The 23,419-nt window shown below is 41.7% G+C and overlaps 2 protein-coding genes across 6 annotated transcripts in view; one reads left to right on the forward strand and one right to left on the reverse strand.

Moving 5' to 3' along the window:
• The window catches only part of TAF12 (TATA-box binding protein associated factor 12), a 40,445-nt gene extending 37,621 nt beyond the window's left edge, over nt 1-2,824 (forward strand). For all 5 annotated transcript variants that reach the window (XM_077480997.1, XM_077480995.1, XM_077480998.1 and 2 more), the window contains 2 exons: nt 197-285; nt 2,543-2,824. In XM_077480997.1, the coding sequence (XP_077337123.1) occupies nt 197-285; nt 2,543-2,578 (125 nt within the window). In that variant the 3' untranslated portion in view covers nt 2,579-2,824. The remainder of the gene's footprint in view (nt 1-196; nt 286-2,542) is intronic.
• An 86-nt stretch (nt 2,825-2,910) lies between these two features.
• LOC143982357 (ras-related protein Rab-39B-like) lies at nt 2,911-17,266 on the reverse strand. Its single transcript, XM_077481000.1, has 2 exons — nt 16,920-17,266; nt 2,911-5,397 (listed from the first exon to the last, which is right to left on the reverse strand). Exons 1-2 carry the CDS (start codon nt 17,132-17,134, stop codon nt 4,995-4,997), a joined length of 618 nt encoding a protein of 205 aa, XP_077337126.1. The 5' UTR covers nt 17,135-17,266; the 3' UTR covers nt 2,911-4,994.
• Nucleotides 17,267-23,419: the final 6,153 nt, after the last annotated feature.

Below are 23,419 nucleotides of genomic sequence, written 5' to 3' on the forward strand. Positions count from 1 at the left end.
CATGTACATGAAGCCAAATAATGGGCTGCTTTATATCTCTGTAAGACTTTCATTCCTTCCACATAGCAACAGTCATAATCACTTGTGTATTTATGTGGTTTAAAAGTTTGGTTTATGACAGGAACTTTATAGAAATAGGAATTCAACAGTTCTGCGTGTGTAAGGCAGGACACTAACTTTTCTGTCATCCACCCAGAGCGACAATGGAACATGTGGATCCCAGGGTTCGGATCAGAAGAGATTAGGCCCTATAAGAAGGCATGCACAACTGAGGCCCACAAACAGGTAAAAAGGGAATTGTTTGGACATCTGAAGTGTTTATATGTAAATGACATATACTGTATATTTTATTTAAAAAAACAGTCATATCTGGAATATAGTGGTTACAAAACTCCTTAAGAAAGAATACTACGTTAAACTGTGTTACTCTCCATGAAGGGAAAAGCCTCAAGCTTAAACACTGGCTCATAACTTTCCTGACTTTTGTAGAACTTTACAGCAGGGTGGATTTGATTTAAATCACAATTTAAATCACTATTAAAATAGCTCCCTTTAAATCATAATTTTTAAAGAGCAACTGTCATCTCTGTCCTGCAGCAGCTCCTCCTCTGACCCACTGTTGACTCACCGACAGTCCCATTCACTTTAATGGGACGGCTGGTGATGCGGCAGTGACACAACATGGTGGCAGCAGCAGGTGAGTGAATGCCCGCTAACAGGCGGTGCCATGATGGATCTGAATTGACAGGTCCTGTTTAAATATGAGGACTTATTCTTGCTGGCAGTTACAATATTTAATATTTGCAAACAAAACGATGGTTTCCTATTTAGAATAATAAGCTGTCGGGGTAGTAAAACAGCAATATCAGAACCGATTTAATCATACAGTTGGCAGTGTACATAGATTTGCAAAACAATAGGATAAAGGAATATTCCTTAACTTTGTTTTATCTCCTGGTTACTGTGAAATTGTGTGAATGCATCTATGCAGTGCATGCTATCTCTGCTTGCAGTGCTTGGATTCATTGAATGAGTTTACAAAAAACTGTAAATATTGCAGAATATAAAGCCTCATGCTACATAACTAAGCTCAATTTCATGCTGCATAAACTCAATTAATAATGTATCTTAAATAGAAAACTATTTTTGATTTTTACTCCAAAAGCATTTTATTAAAATAAATTTGATTAAAAAAAAAAATCGATTTTAATTTAAAAATATATAATTGTTTTTTATTTTTTTATTTTTTTTAATCATTGATTTATATCCACCCTGTGTAGAAGCAAATACATAATCCTGACTGTAAATTAAGGGTAGATTTAGACATGTGTCTAAATCTCCCTTGCCTCTGAAGCCAAATCCACATTTGGATTACGCTTCAGAGACAAGTTGTTTTAACTCCATTTTTACTGACAAATGCGTTTTCTGCGCTTCCCATTGACTTGAAAGTGTAGCGTTTGGCAAGCTTGCCACCCACCAATCGCTATATGTCAGGTCAACATTGCAGTGGGCGCAAAGTGAAGCGCTGCGGAATGAAAACTTGCCCCTCCACTGTCTTTTGCAGCTTAAAGTGGAACTTCACTGTATCTGAGCACCACAAACCAAAAACGTTTAATTCATTTTTAATATTCAAAGCAAACTCCCCCATCCATGTCGCCATGCTTTATTTTGTAGCGATATCACTTTGAAAAACATACCACCACCCCCCCCCCATCTTGAGTATTCATGTAGGATTGACTTCTTGGAATTCCACTTGGGCATACAGGCAGAAGGGTTTTCTCAGCTGAGAGAACCCCTCCTGAAGACTCTCCTAGGCCTGGGAACCAGGAAGTAACTGAAGAAATGTAAAAAAAAAAAAAAAAGTTTAAAACCAAGTAAATATATATTTTCCTATTTACCAATGCTAGCAGCATAAGGATAAAAAATAGTCAATGTTGACTGAGAGTGTGAAGTTCAGCTGTTAAGGGGGAGGACGGTATTGTTTCAAGTGAGTCGCTTCTACCTCTAGTGCCTCAGCAGGTATCTCATCCTGCCCTGTCTATTAGATGAAGGACCATGCTGTTGGGAGTCTTCTATAGTACACACAGAACATAACCGCTTTCCCCTGGTTGCTCTTCATCAGTATATTAAATTATTAATGTTTTTGTACACACACACACATTATAAAAATGATCACATTTCTAGCACATTCATTATACCTATTGTTTGGTATTTATGTATAAACCCATTTCCAAAAAAGTTGGGATGCTGTGTAAAATCGACATAAAAACAGAATTCAATGATTTGCAAATCATTCTATGCAAATGTTTTATTCACAATAGAAAACATCAAATGTTTAAATGGAGAAAAAAAAAAAAAAAAAAGAGGTCATTTTGAAATTGATGTCAGCAACATGTCTCAAAAAAGTTGACAGAGCCATGTTTACCACGATGTAGCATCCCCTCTGTATTCTGTTTTTTGGAATTGTGGTCGTAGTACAGATAATCGGTCATAAATGCATCTTAACTCTACTCCTGATGACTGTGTCTGGTTTGTATCACAGAGAATGGCTCTCATTAAGAAGACCCAGAAGAAGTAAGACAGCGTGATTTTCTTGGTCAGCACTTCCAAGTTGACGCCATGATTCTGCAGTGAACTGATGCAGAAGCCACCTCTTCAGAGAAGAGCCTCATTTTTGGACAGAGACTGCACATCTAGTAATGTGGACTTGCCTTTATTAGTCGTGCATTACAGAACCCTCTGGCAGGGGAAGTGTTACACTGTCGTTTTCCTTTTTGTATATATAAAAGAAAGTGGTTTGATTAAAGATTGTTGTTGTAATTCACGCTTGGTCTTTGTGTGAAATTACCATAGAAACCAAAGGATCATCTTTTTAAAGAAGACCACAAATGTACCAGAGAATTGCTTAAAAATAGTAAATGGTAATACAAGTTTGTTTGAAACAAAAATGTCTAAAAACGTTTAGGAACATGTATGTAAAAGTACCCATACAAGTACAGAAATGTAACTTTGCAGTGCAGCATCTTATTCTATGTGATGGGCCATTTGTGATAACCAGATTCTCCTCTCTTGAATTGTTAGAATAGTGCAGCTTTAACTTTTTTATTATTTATTTGTCAGTGCTGAAGCACCAAGCTTTATGTTGCTTGTACTCAGCGCTGATAAGAAACATATACAACAAGGTGCTGTCAAGATTAGATTGGGGAAAAAAAAGGTTTTGTTGTTCCCCATAGCCTGTGCAGAATGTCAGCTGTCTTGAGTGCAGAGAGCAAGAGATATGAAAGGTAAAAATGGTCATCAACACTTGTTGTTGGAAGGTGGTAAAAAAAAGCAGGTAATCAATCTGTGTTTTTACCATCCACCAACTGCATCCTTACAGCGAGTTGATATTTCTGTTGTGCCAAGGATTCAACTACAACAGCACACATATACAATGCATTCATAAATTGAGACCCCCTTCGCTTTTTTTCAATTGTATTATGTTGCAGCCTGATACTACGGTTGTTTAAATTTTTTTTTTTTTTTTACCATTATTTCACACTTGATACCCAATAATGACAATGTGAAAAATGTTTACAAATGTATGGAAAAAGAAAATCCAAAATATCACATTGGCATAAGTATTCAGACCCTTTGCAACAAGACTTGAAATTTAGCTGAGGTGTCTTCCATTTCTCTTGATAGTTGCTTAGATGTTTCTACACCTTGATTGGAGTCCACCTGTGGTAAATTACGTTAATTGATTGGACATGATTTGGAAAGCACACACATACCTATGAAAGGCCTCACAGCTGACCATGCATTCTGTATTAGAGCAAAAGGAACTGCCTGCAGAGCTCAGAGACAGGACTATTGCAAGGCACAGATCTGGGGAAGGCTACAAAAAAATTCTGCTTCACTGAAGGTTCCCACGAGCTAAGTGGCCTCCATAATTCTCAAATGGTAGACGTTTGGCACAACCAGGACTCATCCAAAAGCTGGTCGCCTGGCCAAACTGAGCAAGCATGGCAGAAGGGCCTTCGTAAGAGAGGTGACCAAGAGCCCGATGGTCACTGACTAAGCTCCAGAGATTTTGTGTGGAGATGGGACAAAGTTCCAGAAGGACAACCATCACTGCAGCCCTCCACCAATTTGGGCTTTATGGCAGAGTGGCTACATGTGCAAAACACATAAAAACCCACTTAGAGTTTGCCAAAAGACTTTCAGACTGTACGGAACAAGGTTCTCCGGTCTGATGAAACCAAGATTGAACAGTTTGGCCTCATTTCTCAACACCATGTCTGGAGGAAACCAGGAACCACTCATCTGCACAATACCATCCCAACAGTGAAGCATGGCAGTGGCAGCATCATGCTGTGGGGTGTTTTTTCAGCAGAAGGGACTGGAAGACTGATCAAGATTGAGAAAAAGCTGAATGGAGCAAAGTACAGAGATATCCTCAATGAAAACCTGCTCCACAGCGCTCAGGACATCAGACAGGGCTGAAGATTCACCTTCCAACATAACCATGATCCTAAGCACACAACTTTGTGAATGTCCTAGAGTAGCCCAGCCAGAGCCCTGACTTGAACATCTTCGGAAAGCCCTGTGAATGGCTGTCTCCAATGGTCCCCATCCAACCTGACTGAGCTTGAGAGGATTTGCAAAGAAGAATGGCAGAAAATAACCCAATCCAGGTGTGCAAAGCTTTGCGTGTCATACTTAAAAAGACTTGAGACTCTAACTACTGCCAAAGGTGCTTCAATAAAGTACTGAGTAAAGGGTCCTAAGTACATGTGATATTTCCATTTTGCATGTAATAAATGTTTTCACTTAGTCATTATAGGATAATGAGAGAAAAAATAATATTTAAACAACTGTAGTATCAAGCTGCAACATACCAAAAATTGAAACAAGTGAAAGGGGTCTTAATACTTTAGAAACCTACACTATCATTTGAGGTTCACTGTCGTAACAAACTGAAAAGCAAAAGTTGTGCATTTTCCTGATACTTGTCAGCAAATGCATAGCGTTCTTGGTTTCTGTACTTCCTCGCCTGTTGAGCATCCCACTATGCTGCGCTCCATTGTTGTCTGTTTTTCTTCTCTTGCTGCTTGTAGAAGCTCTCTGCAAATAAGGGAGAGAGCTGCAGAAACATTACTACCGGTTCGTGCAGAAGTCTCTAGATATGGAGCATTTATGGAGTTTGCCATATTTTGTGCCTCCTCTCGGGTGACCTCTCGAAGATCCCGCAAGTCACTTTTGGTTCCAAGCAGCAAGAAAACCAGTGGATGAGGTTGGGCCCGCTCTGTAACTTCCTGGTACCAGTTTTGGATGTTCTCAAAAGTCTTATGAGCAGTGAGATCAAATAAGAGGATAACACAAGCAGCGTTTCTGTAATAAGACCTTGTTACCGCCCTAGAAGAAAGAGAGAGAACAACTCACTGATGTATAGCATAATGTGTGCTTTCATTTTCATTGTCTGTAAACATATAGCAAACAACTTATGGTACAGAATATGTGAGCACTGCCATCCTTAGTTATACTTCTTCAGATGGCTCTTTTTATTTATTTTCATGCTTCCTTGAAACCTTTACTAAACGCGTTGCTTCCCCTTTGGGGAGATTTCAATGTACTTTTGTCATGTCACTGGGGCAGTCTCGATCCCAGAAGACAGTACTGGAATTTACAGTGAACAGGGCATGGCAGGGAGGGAGGGGGAGCAGCGGTCAGGACTCATGGAGGAGGTAGAGCAGAGAACTTCAGTCCTTGATCTTTAATGCTGGCAAGAGAGACAACACTGGGGGGTGGGAAACTGAGGGGGAGTTTCAGGACCCGGCAGACTCAGAGGCAAAGGCAGAGACTGAGAGGCAAAATCAGGACAGTGGGCAAGCATGTAGAACTGATCCCCCTACAGAGATATGGAGAAAGTCGAGAGCGCTGCAGTGGAATCCACAAGGCAGTAGAGCCAACCTTCCTTGGCAGGCACCCTTTTTAACTGATGGTGCCCGGTACAGGAGGGCTGGCTGTACTGCCTTATCAGCAACCCTGTAACTGGGTACTAACATTTATAGGTAAAGTTGATCTAGGGCAGTGATGGCGAACCTTGGCACCCCAGATGTTTTGGAACTACATTTCCCATGATGCTCAACTATACTGCAGAGTGCTGGAGCATCATGGGAAATGTAGTTCCAAAACATCTGGGGTGCCAAAGTTCGCCATCACTGATCCAGGGAATACTCGATTTTCTCTCGGGGGATCAGGAAGGAATTTTTTTCCACTGCTGTAGCAAATTGGATCACGCTTTCCTCTGGATCAACTGTGGGTATAGGATTGTGTATATGGGATTGTATGGTGGTGTTTTTTTTTTTTTTTTTTTAAACTAGATGGGGTTGTGTCTCTTTTCAACCTGGCTAACTATGTAAGTGAATAGACATTTCTTCAGTGGGGACACAGCAATAAATTCACAGTTTTTTTAGTAGCGTGAGAAAGGTCAGGATCTTTGTCTGATTTTATTGCTGTCTGTGTCCCTTTTGTGGAGATTTTGTCCTTGGGGACAGAACATGCAGGGAAATAAAAACGTGACCGGTGTGTTATCGAGAAATTCCTCCTGTCAAAAAATGCCACCAATGGTTCAGTTTGATATCTTTAGCACGCTTTACAATGACAGCTAGCCCTTGTTCAGCAGAAGAGTAATTTTTGACTAGCAAGTAGTTAATCACATGGCATTCAATGTGGGAAACCTGTTCAGAAATGAATATAGAAGCTGCCATTATTTTTATTTTTGAGGGTGCATGATCCATGGTTGTCATGTTTTTATCCCTCATTACTTGATGAGTCACTAAGCTTGAACAGGTATGTCAAGATGTGCTATATAGATGATTGTTTCAGGCCAATGACTCACTAAAAAGGAGGGGTCTGAAACTTGCATCTGCAACAACAGGTCAGTAATGTCAGCTCTATTTCCAGCCTGATAGTTTACCTATCATTAAAGTAATACGCAGACTGACAATTCTTATGTCCTGAAAATGCAAATAGTTGTAATTTCATTGATCTGCATTCTTTTTTTTTTTTTTTACATAAAATTTTAGTTGCTAGGCTGTCCTTGCAGTTCCCTGGCTAAAAAATGTTTCCTGAAGCCTGTTTAGAGCTTTGCAACATAATACTCTGACCTTGTCCTCCTCCAGTTTCTGTTGGTATTGCTCTCCAGGCTTCTAGAAAGGTTCCAGTTGAAGTGCACTTGGTATTACTCCGCCTGGGACAGGAGCTGGTACTACAAAGGAAGCATTAGCTTATGCAATTCTTGCTCTCTCCATGGCCACCTGCTGCCTCTGCTTTTGGCGCCGACTCCACTCTGATACTCTGGAAGGGAAGGTCAGCAACCTATTGATTAATATCAGGCCTGGTTACCAGCCATCCCAGAGCAATAGGCATGTGCTTCCCTGGTGTGAGGTTGCCGGCTGCAGATTGAACAGATTAAAGCACAGATTTGTGCTTTAACACCAAACTTCACTTTTCTTTTACTTTAAAATAGTTTGTGTGGCCCAAACTTGCCCAAGTGAACTATTACCTTTACTAACAGATGTGCCCGCTGTATAAGCTGTAATCATGAGCTTCATGCAGTATACAGTGCTATGTTCCAGCAGCAGGACGGGAACTTCCTGTGAACTCCTGGAATGGCACTACTCAGCCATTCACAGGAAGCGTCGTCATTTTGTGAATGACTGTAAGGCTTCCTATTTGCTGAGGTGGAGATCATGACATCATCTGCCCACCCTTCCACCTCAGCCCCTGACTGCCAGTGGGAATGAGCCCTTACACTGCAGTACATGTTAATGTGCAGGTTATGGGAATTGTTGTAGCTTGTAGACATCATGACTTGCTCTATAACCTTTATGCTTGATTTTGTATTTTACTACGTTGTATTTCAAAAGTCAATATGTATGTTTAATACAGCCTAGCCCTCCTAACAGGACACTAGTAATTGAATGTCACATCAATTACTGCTTCAGGCCGTTATATGATGTAGGATTGGAATTATCACTGTATTTGCTTTTGTGGTGAAAGATAATGTATGCAAATACAGGAGTCTAATTCTGATTGTTCTTGAACATTATTTTAAAGCCGTCAACTCATGGATCAAGATTTTTTTTCCCTGCTAATTCGCCTGAAATTTGTTTCATGGCAGACCCTGTTGGCAAAACCCAGATTAGATGCAGCCGCTGTTTGGGTACTCTGACAGCCGTAGGTGCTGGCTGTCAAAATAGAATAGCCAACACTGCAGATTCGTTAATAGGAGGATTCCAGTGATTTTTCTCTTGTTCAGACCATGGACCTGGAATCTTAACATGTATGGTTAGCTTAATGCAGTTTATTGTAGGTAACAATAGGTGTGTTGTTATAGCAGAACTACAAAATAGCTCGATATCTTTTAGAATTGCTTTATGATCATGACCTGCCTGCAATAAAAAACAAAGTCCTAGCTGTCTGTAAATCCCAGCGCACACACATTGAAAGTCAGCTGGTGCAGCAGGAACTGACCGACTTTTGGTACACGGTATCGCTCTCTGTTGACAGTCTTGCTGGAAAACCAGCATTTGATTGGTGCCAATGCCTACAAGCGCTGATCAGTGTATTCTGGTGTGTGATGGTTGGGGGTGTAGTCCAATAGCTCAGAGGGAGAGATCCCTGCATGAAACATTGTTGTGTTGATGCGGAGACCTGTCAGTTGTTTTTAGTTTAGTCTGCTGGAAAAAAAAAAAACTGAACGTGTATACCCTTAATGCTTACGGGTGGCATTATTCCTCTTGACTTTGACATCTCTGTATACACTGCTCCTAAAGTGCCTCAAAGAAGCTGCTTGCTGGACTTTTTTTTTGATGTCCTGCCAGCGCCGCAGTGTGAAAGCACTCGGGCTTGCACACTGGGATTGCAGATGTGGCTTTTTTTCAGGCGCTATTTTTAGCGCTAAAGTGCCTGAAATACACCTCATGTGAAAGGGGTCTTACACTGTTATACAAGCTGTACACTCACTACTTTACATTGTAGCAAAGTGTCATTTCTTCAGTGTTGTCACGTGAAAAGAAATAATAAAATATTTACAAAAATGTGAGGGGGTGTACTCACTTTTGTGAGATACTGCAATTACCTGTAATAAATAAAGAGTACACCTTTAAAATCTTGCCACCTCCCATGCAGTATGTCTGCCTGTATAATAGTGTATGGCTCTTTAACAACTGGTGTTTTTATACACACATCTTTGTTGTGCCTTGCTAATAAGCACAGAAGAGAAGTAGGGCTTTGATGAGTTTACCTCCCCCCACCCACTAGGGATTTTCCTGGATGCCAAGGCCTTTATAAAAAGTCAGCAGGGAGCACAGCTGAGTCATATCCTAAAACAAGGGGAATAGATTTTATCAATTTCCAGCAGTGCGAACAATGAGAGACGTTCTGTGGATTTTTGCTTTTATTAAATGACTCCCAAAGTAGATTGTAAGGTCTAACGAACAGGGCCCTCTGATTCCTTTTGTATTGTAACTATACTGTCTGCCTTCATTTCATGTAAATTGCTGGACAAACTGTTGGCATCTAAATCCTGTACAATAAGAAGGTTTGGATTTTTTGTTACATCACACTACACACAATGACCAAACATCATCATTGTTTTTGTGCAGTCTAGCATTTCTTCTCTAGTAAATGATAAGAAAAACTATTTAGCCTGGGTTCACATTTAAAACAATGTGGCTGACAGCAGGGGTCCGGTGCGTCCCTGTTCTCTATTTCAGGGAGGAATTGGGCCCGAATTTTAGCCTGAATTCAGACTTGAAACAGAGCCAAAGACGCACAGGACCCCTGTGCAATTTACAGCACAGCCGCCCCTAGGCTCTGTGAACCAGCTCCATTGAGAGCCAGTCACAGTCTCCTATCAAGTGAACTGGATGTTGGGGAAACTGCATCCAATTCGCATAAGTGTGAACCCAGCCTTAATATTTAACTGTGAGGCTCGGTTCACATATACAGTATCTCACAAAAGTGAGTACACCCCTCACATTTTTGTAAATATTTTATAATATTTTTTCATGTGACAACACTGAAGAAATGACTCTTTGCTACAATGTAAAGTAGTCCGTGTACAGCTTGTATAACAGTGTAAATCTGCTGTCCCCTCAAAATAACTCAACATACAGCCATTAATGTCTAAACCGCTGGCAACAAAAGTGAGTGCATCCCTAAGTGAAAATGTCCAAATTGGGCCCAATTCACCATTTTCCCTCCCCAGTGTCATGTCACTGCTTAATGTTATAAGGTTTTAGGTGTGAATGGGGAGAAGGTGTGTTAAATTTGGTGTTATTGCTCTCACTCTCTCATACTGGTGACTGGAAGTTCAACATGGCACCTCATGGCAAAGAACGCTCCGAGGATCTGAAAAAAAAAATGTTGCTCTACATAAAGATGGCCTAGGCTATAAGAAGATTGCCAAGACCCTGAAACTGAGCTGCAGCACAGTGGCCAAGACCATACAGTGGATCAACAGGACAAGTTCGACTCAGAACAGACCTTGCCATGGTCGACCAAAGAAGTTGATTGAATGTGCTCAGCCACATAGCAGAGGTTGTCTTTGGAAAATAGACGTATGAGTGCTGCCAGCATTGCTACAGAGGTTGAAAGGGTGGGGGGTCAGCCTGTCAGTGCTCAGACCATACGTTGTACACTGCATCAAATTGGTCTGCATGGCTGTGATCCCAGAAGGAAGCCTCTTCTAAAGATGATGCACAAGAAAGCCAGCAAACACTTTGCTGACAACAAGCAGACTAAGGACATGTATTACTGGAACCATGTCCTGTGGTCTGATGAGACCAAGATAAACTAATTTGGTTCAGATGGTGTCAAGCGTGTGTGGTACCAACCAGGTGAGGAGTACAAAGACAAGTGTGTCTTGCCTACAGTCAAGCATGGTGGGGAGTGTCTTGGTCTGGGGCAGCATAAGTAGTGCTGGCACTGGGGAGCTACAGTTTATTGAGGAAACTATGAATGCCAAGATGTACTGTGACATACTGAAGCAGAGCATGATCCCCTCCCTTTGTAGACTGAGTTGCAGGGCAGTATTCCATCATGATAAGGACCCCAAACATACCTCCAAGACGACCACTGCCTTGCTAAAGAAGCTGAGAGTAAAGGTGATGGACTGGCCAAGCATGTCTCCAGACCTAAACCCTATTTAGCATCTGTGGGCCATCCTCAAACCGAAGATGGATGATGCGCAAGGTCTCAAACATCCACCAACTCCGTGATGACAGAGGGGTGGCGGTGGACGTGGTATACTTGGATTTTGCAAAAGCGTTCAATACAGTTCCGCACACACGGCTCATGTGTAAGGTAAAGTCTAGACTCTAGAGGTTTGGAAATATCAGTTTGTAAATGGATAGAAACTGGCTAAAAGACAGAATTCAGAGAGTAGTGGTTAATGATTCTTAACTCTGAATGGTCTAAGGTTATCAGTGGTGTACCCTGAGGTTCAGTGCTGGGACCCTTACTTTTTAATATCTTTATAAACGATATTGGGTCTGTGATCAAAAGTAACATTTCCGTCTTTACAGATGACACCAAGCTATGCAATGGAATGACGTCCTTACAGGAGGTCTCCAATTTACAAGCCGACCTCAATGCTCTGTCTAATTGGGCAACTATGTGGCAGATGAGGTTTAATGTTGATAAATGTAAAGTTATGCACTTGGGGGCTAAGAATATGCATGCATCATACATGCTAGGGGGAGTACAACTGGGGGAATCCGTAGTGGAGAAGGATCTGGGGGTTTTGGTAGATCATAAGCTCAATAATAGCATGCAATGCCAAGCTGCGGTTTCCAAAGCGAGCAAAGTCCTTTCCTGTATTAAGAGAGGTATGGACTCCAGAGAGAGAGCAATATCACTTTGCCCCTGTTCAAATCATTAGTAAGACCTCACCTGGAATATGCAGTTCAGTTTTGGGCACCAGTTCTCAAAAAGGATATCGGGGAACTGGGGAAAGTGCAGAGAAGGGCAACCAAACTGATAAGAGGCATGGAGGAGCTCAGCTATGAGGAAAGATTAGAGGAACTGAATTTATTCACTCTTGATAAGAGATTAAGGGGGATATGATCAACATGTACAAATATATAAGGGGTCCATATAGTGAACTTGGTGTTGAGTTATTCACTTTACAGTCACCAAAGAGGACAAGGGGGCACTCTTTACGTCTAGAGGAAAAGAGATTTCATCTCCAAATACGGAAAGGTTTCTTCACGGTAAGAGATATGGAATAGACTCCCTGCAGAGGTGGTTATGGCCAGCTCAGTGAATTGCTTTAAGAAGGGCCTGGATTATTTCCTAAGTGTACATAATATAACTGGGTATTAACATTTATAGGTAAAGTTGATCAGGGGAAAATCCGGTTGCCTCTCGGGGGATCAGGAAGGAATTTTTTCCCCTGCTTTAGCAAATTGGATCATGCTCTGCTGGGGTTTTTTGCCTTCCTCTGGATCAACTGTGGGTATAGAATTGGGTATATGGGATTGTATGATATTATTATTATTATTTTATTTTTTTGTGGTTGAACTGGATGGACTTTTTTCAACCTAACTATGTAACTATGTCCTCATGGAGGAGTGAAGGAGGACTCTAGTGGCAACCTGTGAAGCTCTGGCGAACTCCATGCCCAAGAAGGTTAAGGCAGTGCTGGAAAATAATTGTGGCCACACAAAATATTGACACTTTGGGCCAATTTGGACATTTTCACTTAAGGGTGTACTCACTTTTGTTGCCAGCGGTTTAGACATTAATGGCTGCGTTGAGTTATTTTGCAGGGACAGCAAATTTACACTGTTTTACAAGATGTACACTCACTACTTTACATTGTAGCAAAGTGTCATTTCTTCAGTGTTATGAAAAGAGAATAAAATATTTACAAAAATGTGAGGGGTGTACTCACTTTTGTGAGATACTGTATATGAATTGGAATGCGTTTTTAACTACATCCAGTTTGCAATGTGAATTGCACCTGCTTTCAATAGAGGCGGTTCACACATGTCTGGGGCAGCCGTGGTGCTGTTTTTAAAAGGGTCCTGTGCATTTTTGGGTCCCGTTCAGGTACAATTTCAGGTGAAAATTTACACTTTTACCAGTGAAAAGAACCGCACCGGACTGCTGCACTGAAACCTTGGCCGCATATGTGTGAATCCAGCCTGAGACCCCATACACACTATTAGATTTTCTGCAGAATTTTGTCTTCAGATTTACCAAAATTATATAATATGAGGTCAAACCTTTAAGAGTTTCAATTTGTATGCAATCAGGCAGGCCCTTGCATTACATGGTTATGGTAAATTAAAAGACAAATCTGCAGAAAATTGAATAGTGTGTATGGGGTCTTAATCGCCACATTCTACAAAGTACATGCTATGGTGTGTTTAAAACCTAAACTAAAGGCCCATACACACTATTCGATTTTCTGCAGACTTTTGTCTTCGATTTACCAAAACCATATGAGATCAGACCTTTAGGCCCCTTTCACACGGGCGGATAGATGAAGTTATCTACCGCAGCTAAATGCACACAATGCTTTCCTATGGCCCGATTCACACCCTGCGCTTAGCGCTGGTTTAGTTAAATGCGGTTTTGTCTTCAGATTTACCCAAATTATATGGGGTCAAACCTTTAAGAGTTTCAATTTGTATGCAATCGGGCAGGCCCTTGCATTACATGGTTATGGTAACTTTTTAGTTAAAGTTGACTGCGTCCACTATCTGCACATGAGTGCAGGTAATAGCAGTGTACTATTTCTGCTGCAGATAGCAGTGGCAACAAAGAAAGAAAAACAACAGGAAGCATCAGAAATGGCAAGAATGTTCCAACGCAGCTAAACATAGCCGCATGTAAATGCTGCTAATCGCAATGTACAACTGCAAGTGAATGAGGTGCCAGGATTCTCTGAATTTCAAAATAACAAAACATTATTTTAGCAGCAGCAGAACAGCCGCCTGTGTGAAAGGGACCTAAAGCCCCGTACACACGAGCGGACTTATGTCCGACAGACTTCCAAAGGAGTTCCGTCGGAGTTCTGCTGGAATTCCGACGGAGTTCTGACAGACTTTTCGGCCGAACGGACTTGGCCACACACAATCACACTAAACTCCGACGGATTCGAACGTGATGACGTACGACCCGACTCGAATAAGGAAGTTCATAGCCAGTAGCCAATAGCTGCCCTAGCGTCGGTTTTAGTCCGTCGGAGTAGCATACACACGAGTGGTGTTTTCGAAGGGGACCGGGTCTGGCGGAGTTCCTTCGGGAAAATTTGAAGCATGTTCCATATTCTAAAGTCCTTCGGACTTTGGCGAGTCAAAAGTCCGTTGCAGCCCACACACGATCGGATAGTCTGATGGACTCAGTCCTTCGGACTTTGGATGTTGAAAAGTCCGCTCGTGTGTACGCGGCATAAGAGTTTTAACTTGTATGCAATCAGGCAGGCACTTGCACTTCATGGTCTTGGTAAATCTGAAGACAAAAATTGGCAGAAAAACTTATAGTGTGTATGGGGCTTTAGACTATGCAATAGAGGACAGCCAACTACAATCTTTATTAGCAATTGTAAATGAGAAAATATACAGCAAATTTGAGTGTTCGAAAGATTTCCTATTTTTTTTGTATACGTGTTTGCAGAACTTATGTTTACTATAGCACCGCCGTAAACAAGAATCAGCAGCAAAGAGCATTTTGTGTCCATAAGGTAGTTTATACTTGCTTCAAAACAAGGCTTCAGATAAGCTTTGTTAAAGCTCTCTGGATGCAAGTCAAAGCCCCTGTCACTAAATAAAATGGTTAACTTACAGTCCTGTTTACACCATACTTTTACTTGGTACTTCGGGGGAGCTTTGATGGGGCTTCAATGAGGCTTCGGTGGGGCTTCAAACAAGCTTTGCCATAGACTTCTATGGAGGCTTTGAAGATGCTTTGAAGCACCACTGAAGCTACGTGGGGTATAATTTTTGAAGCAAAGCCGAAAAAAGCAAAGCAAAAGCAAGCTGTAAACAATACGGTAAGCTAACTATTTTATTTAGTGACAGCAGCTTTGACTAGCTTTCAGAGAGCTTTAACAAAGCCCGTCTGAAGCCTTGTTGAAGCCAAAGCAAGTGTAAATGAGCCCTAAGAGTCTGTATGTTGCACCAGAGTTGCCCTGGCAGAGGAAATACACCAGCAATTACATTGAATGGGCTCAGCCACCCATGTCCAAGAGCCCCAAGTATATCTGAGCTAGTATCTGCCTCTTGCTGTCCCTGTACAGCAGTGCTCAGACTGAGGGGATGGAGAGGCAACAGTATGAGCCACTCAGTTGTATTGCAGTGCAAGGGACATGCTGATAGAAGGAGAGTACAGAGCACTCAAATGACGAGCTCATCAGTATGCTTAGAGTCTCTAGTCACAGGGTGGGGTAGGGACAAGAACTGTAATGCCGCATAAAGACGACTGGACTTTCCGGCAGACTAGGTCCGAAGGGATTAGTCTGTCAGATAATCCGATCATGTGTGGGCTAGCCCAATCGTTTTTAGAAAAAAAAAAACAGACGGACCTAGAAATAGAACATGTTCCAATCTATCCGACGGACTAAAAACGAGAAAACCGTTTGTCTGTGTGCTGGTCCGGCCGACCAAATACGATGCAAGGGAAATTATTGGCTACTGGCTGAACTCCCTTGTTTAGTCCCGTTTACGTAATCACGCTCAAAACGAACGGACTTTCAAACGTACTTAGTCCGTTAGTTTGGAAAGTTCGTCGGAACTCCGCTGAAAGTCTGTCGGGAAGACCTTCGGACCTAGTCTGCCTGAAAGTCTGGTCGTGTGTAAGCGGCATTAGGCTGGATTCACATCTATGCATTTTTAGGTGCTTTTTGTGTTTTGCAGATCTGCACTACAGAATGTGTTCCATAGGAAACCATGTTAAATGGACTGTAGTGCAAATCTGCAAAAATGCACTAAAAATGCATAGGTGTGAATCCAGCCTTACACACGAGTGGAATGTCCGACAGAAAAAGTCTGGCGGGAGCTTTTCATCGTATATTTCGATCATGTGTATGCCCCATCGGATTTTTAACGTCAAAAATTCTGATGGACCTAGAAAGAGAACATGTTCTAAATTTTTCTGATGGAACCAATTCCTATTGGGAAAACCACTCGTCTGTATGCTGTTCCGATGTACCAAAAACGTTGCATGCTGCGAAACAAGTACAAGGTGGAAGCTATTGGCTACTAGCTATTGAACTTCCCTTTTCTAGTCCCGTCGTACCTGTTGTACGTCACCGCATTCTTGCTGGTCGGACTTTGGTGTGATCGTGTGTACGCAAGACAGTTTCAGCGGAATTCCGTCGGAAAAACCTTCAGCGTTTATTCCGACAGGAAAACCAGTCATGTGTACAGAGCATTAGCAGAAGCAGCATACTGATGAGCTCATACGCTTCTTCTATCAGCATATCCCTTGCACTGCAACACAACTGCCTGGTTAATACCTATGCAATTTGCAGTTTAGATATTACAAGTGCATTTTGCATTTTTCAATACATGTTTTTGATCCATTAAAGTCTATGGAATCAAAAACCAGAAAAAGTCCCTGGCCCTTTCCATAAAATGCAGAGATGTGAACGTGACCCATAGGAAACCATGTTAAATGGACTGCAGTGTGTTTCTGCAAAACTGAAAATGCACTAAAAAAATGCAAAGGTGTAAACCAGGCCTAAGTGTTACTAAACTGCAACAGAAAAGAAATCAAGTCACTTGCCCTGCCAGACAGGACTGTATGGATAGTAAAGCAAATCTTTGGGAAGGTAAAGGGCCCATATCTATTAAATATCTGTGTATGTAGCTGTTTGGAGTTCCGCTATAATAACTGCACATACACACAATTTGGCTCACCGATATCGCTCCTGGCCAGCTGTATCCCAGAACTGCAGTCTGACTTTAATTCCATCCTCTGGTTCTTCTATTCGACAACAAAAGTCTACCCCTACCGTGGGTCCGGTTGTCTCCGTAAATTCATCGTTTGTATATCTGCGTAAGAGAGAAGTCTTCCCAACTCCGGAGTCCCCCAGCAGCAGGACACGAAACTGAAAGTCCCATTCACAGGCCATGTTACCATATAAGTGAAATCTCTGCTGTCCATTTGTCTCCCTCCTTTGTCATTCGCCTCCCCTCCCCAGTCTCTTTATTTGGTTCTGTCTTTTACCACCAAGTTGCTTTCAAGTTTGTACTCGTGGATGGCATTCCTTTGTCCTGCTCAGTCAGGTTTCTGCAGGAGTCTGCAATATGATATGGTTTCTGTTTCGTATATACATCCTTTTCGATCTACTGTTTTTTTTGTTTGCTCTGTCGTTGCAATGTCATATAACTACTAGCACATTTAGATCTGTGTACAATGTCATTTCAGAACGCAAAATACGTCTTACGCGCATGCACGGCTAAACGCTGATGCGCAGAGGCATTGGCGTTTACACAAGTACATGGGCATACAGCTGCTCATTTCTTTGGCCAAGTTTCTTTGCCACGCCTGTGAAATAAGTTGAGAATTTTTACACTGGTCATAATTTATCCCTGCCAATGTCTGTGTGCATGAGGCCTAACAATTGAGGTTATATTTACTGAGTTTACAAAAAACATATTGCAGTTTAAAAGAGGAAGTAAACCCTGATATGGGTTTACTTCCTTTGTTTCCCTGCAAAGGTAAAGCATAATGCTTTGCATAGTAGCCCATTATGTGTCACTTACCTGACACAGGAGCCAGCGATGTCACTGCTGTCCCTTGTAGCATGGAGTGTCCATCTTCTTCTGGGTATCGCTGCTCCGGCCACTCACAGCGCCGGAGCAGCGATGATGTCACTCCCGTGCATGCGCACGGGAGCTGCCACTAACGGCATATCGCCGTTAGAAGCGGCATGACCAGTGCACCTGTTCGCCGCTGTCTACGGCGCATGCGCCGTAGACAGCGGTGCCTGTCCTTTTTGTAAATATCTCCTAAACCGTGTAGGTTTAGGAGCTATTTCTTGGACCTACAGGTAAGCCTTAATCTAGGCTTACCTGTAGGTCAAAGTGGTTTGTAAGGGTTTACAACCACTTTAAACAAACCTCAGTGCATTGATAATTACAGAAATTAACTATGTACATTTTTTTTTTTAACACTGTTTATTGCATACATGGTGCTTGTACAGGATTGTCAATTGACTGCTTGTAGACATTGTTTCCCCCAAAGCAATAAACAAAATAATAATAGGGGGTGGTGTGTAAAAACAAAAGCCCGTAGGTGTACAAAACAAGTGCATATGCAAACACACACAAAAAAAAAGTGCACGTAAAGTGTAAACGATCACCTTGTAAAACAACCCATTCAGTTTAAAATAGATATGGGGGTCGATTCACACGGGTGCGATGGCAGACATCGCATTTGATTTGCATTACTGTGTAAGATCGCAGGTGATGTCTGTGCGATGCAACTTCAGCCATAAAAACAAGAGTCATACTCACAAACTTCTTCTTCTTAATTCTTCTTTTTTTTTTTTTTTTTTTATATATTGTCCTTAATGTATACTTTCTATGGAATAAAGGAGGGGGGGGGATTTTATATGTCTATTATTCTCTTTATATATACACATACTTGTATGAATAAAGCAGGGAATCTGACATTCACCATACTTTCTTTGCGGGTAATTCTCCCTGCCCCATGTGTGTCGCATGGAGGAATAGTACCCCATCATTGGTGTTTTATTCTGCAGTTTGAGTGTAACACTCAGTTTTTTCATTATTACTTTTAAATAAATGGAAAAATTGCATATTACGTTTTTTTTTTAATGATCTGATGATTTATCCTATTAATCGAAAAAATAATCGGCCGGTTAATCGATTATGAAAATAATCGTTAGTTGCAGCCCTAGTTCCAATGTCTTTCAAATGTCATCAGATATAGAGGGTATTACAGGACAGTCATTTGGACTTTGCTGCTTGGTGTGTTTTACCCAACTTTGCATGCAATAAATGAAAACCTTTGTATTCCTATTTATTGCACACTAAGGTCCTTGGAATATACAAATCCTAATCAGAGGTAATTAGTCATTCAGACATCCTGATCCCTAAACTGGGTGTTCAATGCATGCCTCAATTCCTAATACCTGTAGAAGAAGCTTTGTAGGAGGTCGTATTTCATTCATATTATTGTGTACTTTACAAAACACTCTCCTGCGCTCAGGAGCCAAGTCCATATGTAAGTGGTGCAGCACTCCTTTAGAACAATGGGTATCCTTAGAGCTGAAACATGTAGAAAAACAAGGAGGGCGCACCGACCTTGCGCGTTACCAAAGATACCTTTTATTTAAAAACAAAACAAATCATACTCACAAACAAACATTAAAAACAAGGCTCAACATTGCTCCAAGAATTCGGAACCGTGTCTTCTAGACACCTGCAACCTGGACTGGGTATTAGGAGGAGCCAGATGGCATTGCAAACAGCTTACGCGTTACGAGGGGGTATCCTCTTCATCAGAGCCTCAGTGGTAGCTATCTCGCAACTCCCTCGTAACACATAAGCCGTTTGTGATACCATCTGGTTCCTCCTAATACTCAGTCCAGGTTGCAGGTGTCCAGAAGACACAGTTCCGAATTCTTGGAGCAATGTTAAGCCTTCATTTTAATATTTGTTTGTGAGTATGACCTGTTTTTATTTAAATAAAATGTATCTTTGGTAAAGCGCAAGGTCAATGCGCCCTCCTTGTTTTCTATATATTGTGCGCTTTAACCACTTCAGCCCCAGCCTATAGAGATATAACGCCCATAGATGGGATCTCCCATCCTGGGTGGGCATCATATGACGTCCTCTGATTCCCGGCCGTCTAGGGGGCGCGTGCGCTCGCACCATCGCTCGGGACCCGGTGCGTGTCCCCGGCGGCCGCGATGTCTGCCAGGCACCCGCCGTTGCCTGGGAACACAGCAGGACCGTGGATCTGTGTATGTAAACACACAGATCCATGTCCTGTCAGTGGAGAGGAGACCGACGGTGTGTTCCTAGTACAGAGGAACACCGATCGTCTCCTCCCCTTGTGAGTCCCCTCCCCCCACAGTTAGAATTACTCCCTTAGTGATCGATTATATCTTTGTGGAACATAGATCCCTTGAGAATGTACTGGAAACAAGCATAGAAATAACAACACAGTCAGACCACGCTCCTATAAAAATGAAAATGCAGATCCCTGAATATAGTAAACAAGCTCCTAGGTGGCGATTAAATGAAGAACTAATCCATGATAAGGAGGATGGCAAAGTAGTTAGTAGAGAACTAGAAAAGTATTTCTTAATTAACGAGACTGAGGGAATATCCGGGCAAGTCCTGTGGGACGCCCATAAGGCATATGTTCACGGGATCCTGATTGCTCGGGGTTCGCAGAAAAAAAAAAGAACGGGCCGAAAGGATTAATAAATTAAGGGAAGAAATTCTTAGTATAGAACAACAACATAAATTGGGTTTCGTAAATAAAAAGATATATCAGAAATTACTATCCAGAAGAGAAGAACTACGTGGGTTAATGGAACAAGAAACCAAAAAATATTACAACCAATTAAGGAAATTAAAATATCAAGACGGGAATAAACCCACTAAATATTTAGCTAATATGCTCCAAAAGAAAAAAGCTATCAACTATATAGAGAAAATACAAACAGAACATGGGGATATGGTGTATACTTCAAAAGAAATAGCAGAATCATTTCAAACATATTATGGGAGATTATATGCGGTAAAAAACAAGATGTCGAGTATAGGAGGGGAAACAAAAGAAATAGATGAATATTTAAATAAGGCAAGACTCCCCAGGATCGGTGAAATCGATAGAGATAATTTAGAAAACCCCATAACGGAAGCAGAAATAAATAAGGTGTTGGTGGACTCAGCTTCTGGGAAAAGCCCCGGACCTGATGGATTGACAATTCGTTATTATAAAAGGTTTAACCCCTTCCCGCCGAGCGTACGCAGATCTGCGTACTCGGCTTCCGGGGGGTATACCGGGATGATGCCCGCACCTGCAGGCATCATCCCGGTACCGTTTTGTTCAGCGGGCGATTGGCTATCCAGCCATAACAACCGATGCGGATAAAAGCCGCTCGGCTGTTATGCCGGAGGAGCGGGAGGGGACGTCCCCCCCTCCCGCCGCCTCCCGCCGCTGTTACCGGTGCTCCCGTTCGATCGGGAGCACCGATTCAACTTGCGCTGCCTCCGGCCGCTGGGGAGGAACTGGAACGAAGCCGTAATAGGCTTCGTTCCAGTCTCCTCATAGTAAACACGGAAGCGACGTCATGACGTCACTTCCCGTTTACTCGGCTGCCAATGGCGCCGGTTTTAAAAAAATATCCGGTATTCAGAATCGCCGTTTTCGGCGATCTGAATACACTGAAGTGTAAAGGAGGGGTGGGGGTCTTTTAGACCCCCGATCCCTCCATAAAGAGTACCTGTCACCGCCTATTACTGTCACAAGGGATGTTTACATTCCTTGTGACAGCAATAAAAGTGATCAAATTTTTTTTTTTTTTTTTTTTAAACAATTTAGTCATTTTAAAATAAGTAAAATAAATAAAAAACTAAAAAAAAATTTTTTAAAGCGCCCGCCGTCCCCGCGAGCTCGCAAAGCAAAGAAAACGCATACGGAAGTCGCGCCCGCGTATGTAAACGGTGTTCAAATCACACATGTGAGGTATCGCCGCGATCGTCAGAGCGAGAGCAATAATTCTAGCACTAGACCTCCTCTGTAACGCTAACCTGGTAACCGTAAAAAATGTTTAAAGCGTCGCCTATTGAGATTTTTAGGTACCGTACTTTGTCGTCAATCCACAAGTGCGCGCAATTATAAAGTGTGACATGTTTGGTATCTATTTACTCGGCGTAACATTATCTTTCACATTATGCAAAAAAAATGGGATCATTTTACTGTTTTGGTTTTTTTTAATTCATAAAAGTGTCCCTTTTCCCAAAAAGTTGCATTTAAAACACCGCTGCGCAAATACCGTGTGACATAAAATATTGCAACAATCGCCGTTTTATTCTCTAGAGTCCCTGTTAAAAAAATATATATAATGTTTGGGGGTTCCAAGTAATTTTCTAGTAGAAAATATGGATTTTAACTTGTAAACACCAAATTCCAAAAATAGGCTTAGTCATGAAAGGGTTAAGGATATTCTGATACCGAAACTTTGTAAGTATATGAATGGGATTGGGACAGAATATAACATGAGTAAAGAGGCACTGTCTGCCTCAATTACCGTCATATGAAAGGAAGGAAAAGATGAGACTAGATGTGCCAGTTTCAGACCAATATCACTTTTGAATGCAGATACCAAACTATTCGCCAAGGTATTGGCAAATAGAATGAAGACAGTAATGAACTCACTGGTTCACCCGGACCAGGTAGGGTTTGTTCCCGGCAGGGAGGGAAAAGATAATGGGGTCAGAACTTTATTGATTCTATCTCAAAGGGAGGGGACGGAACCCCCGGCCTTATTACTGTCAACAGATGCCCAAAAGGCATTGGGTTGACTGGGGATTCATGTTTCGAACAATGGACAAAATGGTTATCGATCCAAGGATGGCTAAATGGATTAAAACGTTGTATCACCATCCTACAGCGACTGTAAATATTAATGGGTTGCCCTCCCCTCCTTTTGAGATGGAAAATGGGACTAGACAGGGATGCCCACTTTCGCCCCTTCTTTTTGTGCTGTCGTTGGAACCTTTACTTTTGACGATCAGAAATAATCCGGAAATAACAGGAATCACGGTGGGGCAGGAGGAGCATAAACTTGCAGCATATGCAGACGACATATTGTTTTATATAAGTAACCCCAAAAGTTCATTGCCTAAGATAATTGAGGCCCTAGACGACTACGGGAAACTATCAAACAAAATTAACCAAATAAAATCTGAAATCGTCAATATAAACGTCAGCTTACAAGAAGTACAACTAATTCAAGAACAATGTAAATTTAAGTGGGGCAAACAACTGAAATATTTGGGAATAAAATTGGCGAATACTTTGGATAAGATTTATCATTTAAATTATATCCCATTACTAAATGAAATCAAAACTGAACTCAGAAGGGTAGACAATAGATCCATTTCTTGGTTGGGCCGAATAAACGTGTTTAAAATGTTTATCCTCCCAAAAATTCTATATAAATTCCAGATGTTTCCGATTGGAATACCCTCCAGCTATTTTTTAAAGTTAAAATCATTATTGAGTAAATACATATGGAATAACAAAAAACCTAGGATCTCCCACAGTATATTAAAACAAGAGAAAAAGGCAAGGAGGACTGGCAGTCCCAGACTTGCAATATTATTATCAGGCTGTCGTGTTGTCGAGAATTGTTGAATGGGGGAGGGAG

This window comes from Lithobates pipiens, unplaced genomic scaffold (assembly GCF_037356315.1).
Source record: "Lithobates pipiens isolate NorthernLeopardFrog02 unplaced genomic scaffold, aLitPip1_a1.2 Scaffold_16, whole genome shotgun sequence".
NCBI classification, from domain to species: domain Eukaryota; kingdom Metazoa; phylum Chordata; class Amphibia; order Anura; family Ranidae; genus Lithobates; species Lithobates pipiens.